The sequence below is a fragment of the Camelina sativa genome, chromosome 18, assembly GCF_000633955.1.
Source record: "Camelina sativa cultivar DH55 chromosome 18, Cs, whole genome shotgun sequence".
NCBI lineage: Eukaryota > Viridiplantae > Streptophyta > Magnoliopsida > Brassicales > Brassicaceae > Camelina > Camelina sativa.
The window spans coordinates 12,992,022-12,998,021 of NC_025702.1; the positions used below are offsets into that span (position 1 = coordinate 12,992,022).

Below are 6,000 nucleotides of genomic sequence, written 5' to 3' on the forward strand. Positions count from 1 at the left end.
GAAACATAATTTTAAAAAATAAACAAACAAACCAATTAAGTAAAGCATTGATTAACATGATAATAAAACAACATTCCCTTAGATATTTTGATGAGTCAAAAGATGGGCAGTTTGGCAACCTTAATAGTCTCTATAGATGAACGAGAAACGTTGGCTACCGGAAACAAAGACACCAACCGATTCTAAACAAAAACCTAAACCTGCATCTCTTGTAAGGTAAGAGCTTAAGCTTCACATGTTCTTACATATCAATATATGACGACTTTGCATGTGACAGAGCGTCTAGGGGGTTTCAGGATATTCTTGAGGATGTGCTTTTCATCTGTACCAAAATGATTCAATCGTAGAGTCAGTTTCTTGAGCACTGTTGAATTCTCTAGGAAGTAATTTATTAGCCTCAGTTCTACCCAATGTCCCAAGAAGCTTGTCATCTGATTTCTAAGTTTGATGTAGGAAGCGCTTGCCGCACAAGTAATCTGAGTTGTTGTTATGGAACTATTTATGTACTTTTACTCTTAAACTTGCCATAGTCGGTTTGTTACCTTTCTCTGCAACTTTGTTTTCCACCTTTGTAATATAATACTCTGTTTTCCACCTTTGTACTATAAAACATCAAAATTTGATAAGATAATAAGATAATATTTTTTTTTGAAATCCCCATGTAAAATATTGTCATAATATTATCGTAAATTAATAATTATGTAAATATGTATATATATATATATATTGATATATGTATGCTTTAAAATTTTGAATTTTCTTCTAAACTCATATCTATAAATAATTGTTATGTTTTCTTTTCAAACTATAATGATAGAAAATACTCTATAACATGTAATAAAAATAGCTAAGTTTTCAATTTCTACATATATATGCACCATTTTCATTTTGATAGTTTTATAGAGTATTTGTAATTTATTGTCAATAATGTTTTCTAAATATTACAAATTCAATTCCAAACTGATAACATCCTAAAGTCATAATCTTATTTTGCTGATATTGTCTCAATTCATAATTTTAAAAATTTAAACAATTAAAGTATATATCTATAAAAAATTATTATTAATTTACACTATAGAATAATGTTTATAAATTATAAATTAATATCACTATAAATTAATAAAATTTCACTTTATATCATTGAACCAATATAATAAGCAGAAAAAGTATATAAATTATTATCAGTTTAGTCATCAATTTATCATTGGATACCTTTATATCATAGCTACACAATTAAAAGACACATTCACATAAAATCACACCACCATTAAAGCTCATAATTGAGTTACTTAATTAAAACTACCCAAACTTTAAGAATTTTTTTTTTCCTTTGCTAAAGAAATTATTAGATGATGATTATAAAACTAGATGGCACATACATTTTTGTTGGACAAAATTTAAAAAAAAAAATCAGATTAAGTTTTTCTGCAACAATGGCTGATGATAGGGAGAAACCGAAAGAGGCTTGTTCTAAAGGGTTGAGTGAGATATTGGAGGAAGATAGGATAAGCCAATTACCTGATCATTTGATATATCACATACTTGGTTATCTCTCTATTAATGATGTTGTAAGACCAAGCATTTTGTCCACCAGGTGGAGGGGTCTCTGGCTTTGGGTTCCTCGTTTGGAACTAAGCTCCCGAGAGTTCTCTGACTTCAATGCCTTTGCGAGTTTTGGTGACAAGTTTTTTGATTCCGATAGGGTGTCATGCATAGAAAACCTTGAGTTAACTATTGTTGTAAATGAGAATACATCTTATTTCACTTCATGGATTGATGATGCTGTTAAGCGTAACGTCCAACATCTACGTCTTGACTTTTGTTTAACGTCATATTTTGAGAGGCCCGTAAGCCTTTACGTGTGTCACACACTGGTTTCTTTAAAGCTCAATTGTATGACCTTGGATGTTGTCGAGTTTTTTTCCTTCCCTCGTCTGAAGACTATGCATTTAACTTATCTTTGGCTTTCCAAGGATGCCACTTTCGAGAGATTTGTCTCTTCTTGTCCTGTCTTGGAAGATTTAGAAATTTTCGGATATCTGGATGCTTCTCAACCCCTTCGGGTACACTCTAGGTCACTGAAAAGACTCATTATTGCAGGTTGTGCTTCTACTAAGGTTGATTCTGTTCCAGGAATTATCATTGATGCTCCTCTATTATGTGATTTGGCAATCATAGATGAGAAATCAAAAAGCTTTATAGTAAACAATATGGAGTACAATGCCAAGTTAAAAATTGATGTCTCCTTTGGTATTGAGGTTGTGGATGAAGCAAGTGTTTCATCGAGGAGGAGTCTCATCCGTAGTTGTCTGTCAGGGATCTTGAAGGTCGAGGATTTGACGATATTTGGGGACATTTTGTTGAAGGTATACATGAATTATACATACACATATGATATGATATAATGAAAAAGTTTATAATCTCTCTCTTTCTACTTGTAGATCATTCATTACTATTCCAAATCAGAATCGCTGCCACAGTTTGGTTATATGTCACAGCTTTCTCTCGTGGGAGAGTATATGAAATGGTTTGAACCATTTCTTGAGAGCTGCCCGAATCTGAAATCCCTCGTCTTGATGGTAAATCTGCTAAACCCTATGATATTTGTTTCATCTCTATGAAGCTTCTGCCATGTCGATATTTCACTTTGTTTTATCCCCTCATTACCTTGACAGGGTCCTAGTTATAGCCTGGAGAAGATGGATCAAGTCAACATTAATTTATATGTGCCCTCATCTGTGCCCAAGTGTTTGGAATCCTCTCTCGAGTTTGTAATCCTTAAATTCCCAGTCTCGATAAATGTTGCAGAAATGAAGCTAGTAAGGTACTTCTTAGAGAATTCGGCTGTCCTTAAGAGACTCACTCTACATTTGGATTCTAATTCAACAGAAGATGAAGTCTTGAAGAAACTATTGGAAGTCCCAAGAGCCTCTACCAAATGTAAGGTTGTCATTGTACAAAAATAGAAGGAAACATGTGTGAGATTGTATGTATTTGACAGGTTATTATATCGGTTGATGTCTGTAGGCGTAGGCTTGCCTTTCATATGTTCCCTTATCATTTGGGTCTTGTGAGTACAAAGGAATGAAACAACTGCTTTTTTTATTTTGGTAATTTTTGTGTAAAGAGACAATGTTGGAAAATATTTGGTCTACTGATATTATGATGGTGTATGTTTTTTGCTCATTGGTTACTAAAGTGTCCATGCCTCATGGATGATCTCTTATATCACAGTTCAAATGTTAGAAAACTCTTAGCAATGTCATTAAGCAAACGTAAAAATTTAATGACCAAATGGAACACATCACAACGTTTTATCAACATAAACAGCAAGGCGTTTGCACTTGAAATTGTGTCAAAAAAAAAAAGAGGACTCAAAATGCGAGAATCCAAGCGCCTTTTGTCCTCAGACAGTCACAGTGGTCTTAAGGCACTTGGATTGATGGTACTCCTTAAGGCTTAGGAGAGGAATCGTCTCCAAAGTCCCTAAAACTAAATCGAAAATCTCAAAACTCCCCCATCTAATTAAAATTTATTTTTGATTTATTTAAAATCCGAAAAATTGGTGTTTTACTCTCTTACCATACAAAAATAAGAAAAATTACAAAGAAAACTAGGGTTTTATCCACCCACCCATAACAAAGTCGGATCTAACCCAATCTCCTCTCTCTCTCCTCTTTCTAACTCGATTAAATCCCTAAATTAAAAGAGAAAATACAAACCGCTCTTTTTTTTCATCGTTCTCCTTCATCGTTTGTCTTCATACTTGATAACGAGGATGGTAATAACAAGGTGGGGGAAAAAAACACTAAGATCACACAAGTAGAAGAAGGAGAGAAAGATTCGCAAGCGGTGGTAAAAGAAGGAGGAGAGAAAGATTCAAAATCGGTGGTAAAAGAAGGGTTCGGAACCGTTGGTACAAGGAGGAGATAATCCGGTGGTAGAAAGAGGTTTTGAATCCGGTGGTTGAAGAAGAGGGAGAGAGGGATTCCAATGCGGTCGTAGAAGAAGGAGCTAACGAAGAATCCCTCTTTCCAGAATCAAGTAATCGAGATGAAGTTTAAGGAGATAACGAAGAATCCCTCTTTATGGAATCAAGTAGTTCGAGCTGGGAACAAACTCGAGAAGAAGTAGAAGCCGAAGTGAGAGCGAGACCATCGACTCAATGGTAAGTTTGGATTCGTATGAACATGTAAAATAAATAAAACTAGTTGGAATTGCTCTTGATGTCTCTCGGAATCAAATTTTTGTGGTATATAGAAGTATAACTACGAACTAGTATTTTGTTATACTGGAATAACTAGGTAGAACTAGTGTGTAAAACTAGAATAACTAGGTAGAACGAAGAGTCTTAATATGAATTTCTGAAACAATATAACTTGATAATACTTGGTATAACTATTTGTTGCAGGAATCCTCCTCCTCGACACCACTATAGCCTCTTAGAATTTACTTCCCCTCGAGTGAGTACAACAAGAAAATCAAGTATCGACGAGGTGTAATATCCATGAGATGATGTTGGTACAAGACATTGGTAAGAAGAAAAAGAAGGGTGTTAAACCGACTGCCGTGGAGGAAGACACCAATAACCATAGTAAAAGAGTCTTTACAAGGTCATGGACATGTAGAACTAATTTTGTGGGTGTTTGGATGCTCTTCTTATTTCTATTTGTAGAACTACTTGTAAAACTTTGTTGGATTCATATTACTTTTTGGAATTTAGTTGTGTGCAACTGCAATTACTATGTAAAACTAATCTGTTTTTTTTTTGTTTTGGAGTTTGTCCTGTACAACTGGAAATATTAGGTAAAACTAATCTGGAATTTTGGGATTTTAGAAAATATGAGATTTTCAACATTTTTGATTTTTGTGGGAAAAAAATTAAAAAAAAAATCCGAAATGTATTTCCACGTGTGTAATATGTGTGTTCACACCTAGTGTTCACACCTAGTGTTCACACATAGTTTTACCTAGTATAGTAGTTGTACCATACTTGTAAATAGTTCTACTTTTAGGTTTTTTCCATTTAATTAGTTTTACACACTCTTAAAATTATATTTTTTTAGTTTTACAGTTGATTAAATTCTATTAACATATAATTATGAATGTTTTATGCATTCAAATGTTTAAAACAAATATTTATGCAACTTTTTCATCTTTAGTTGGTTATTATTTACAAACTGACCTTAAAAGTATAAGGAATATATTGTGTTGAGTCTTTCATAACAACATAATTTTGCAACTTCTTTCTTATTACACATTGTAACATTTTTTCTAAAGTTTACGAAGATAGTAAGTATATTAAGTACTTTTCGTTTAGGTTTTGTTAAAAAAAACATAATTGTTATACATGTTTTTCCTTAGTTATACCAGTATTACCATGTTGCCAAAAAAACTAGTATATAAATATTACATTATTGAAATCAGTTTGTAATTGAGAAATATGTGTCTTTGCAATCCTTCGAACTTGTAAACCACATTTACAGATTTTTATTGAACAAAAAATGGCATTAGGCCCGATTTTATCATCCTTTGAGTGGAACTTGTCATAATTCTTGTGTCTGCTCTCCGCACTTGCTTAAACAGCTCCGAAATAGTGATGACCTCCACAAACAAAATACACCTATGGTTCTCATTATCAATGGATGTTAGATTAGATAAACACATAGCTCCTTATCATCATAAATAGTAAATTGTTCATCATATCCCACATATGTCTTCAACATTAAACTATCCATGTGACCTTAACAATCTAAATGTATTTTGACATTGTTGCTCATTGTATCCTACAAATACAATACCAAAAAAAAAAACTCAGTCTGTAATACTAGTTATACTACATTTATCAGTAGTACCAGTTTTACTACATTTACCATTAATACTACAAAAGCTCAAATTGGATGATTTCGGGTTCTATTCTACAATCTACTACAACTCAACCACTGAAATTCATTTGTTATCAATTTAAAGGCTCAATCGACCCATAAGCTATGGTAAACA

At 33.0% G+C, this 6,000-nt stretch overlaps 2 protein-coding genes across 2 annotated transcripts; both read left to right on the top strand.

The window, feature by feature from the left end:
* LOC104763429 (putative FBD-associated F-box protein At5g53635) lies at window positions 1,434-2,621 on the top strand. The gene is made up of 2 exons (XM_019240083.1): window positions 1,434-2,366; window positions 2,442-2,621. Exons 1-2 carry the CDS (start codon window positions 1,434-1,436, stop codon window positions 2,619-2,621), a joined length of 1,113 nt encoding a protein of 370 aa, XP_019095628.1.
* LOC109130600 (putative F-box/FBD/LRR-repeat protein At3g23955) lies at window positions 2,695-3,124 on the top strand. Its single transcript, XM_019240312.1, has one exon. It carries the CDS (start codon window positions 2,700-2,702, stop codon window positions 2,964-2,966), a length of 267 nt encoding a protein of 88 aa, XP_019095857.1. The 5' UTR covers window positions 2,695-2,699; the 3' UTR covers window positions 2,967-3,124.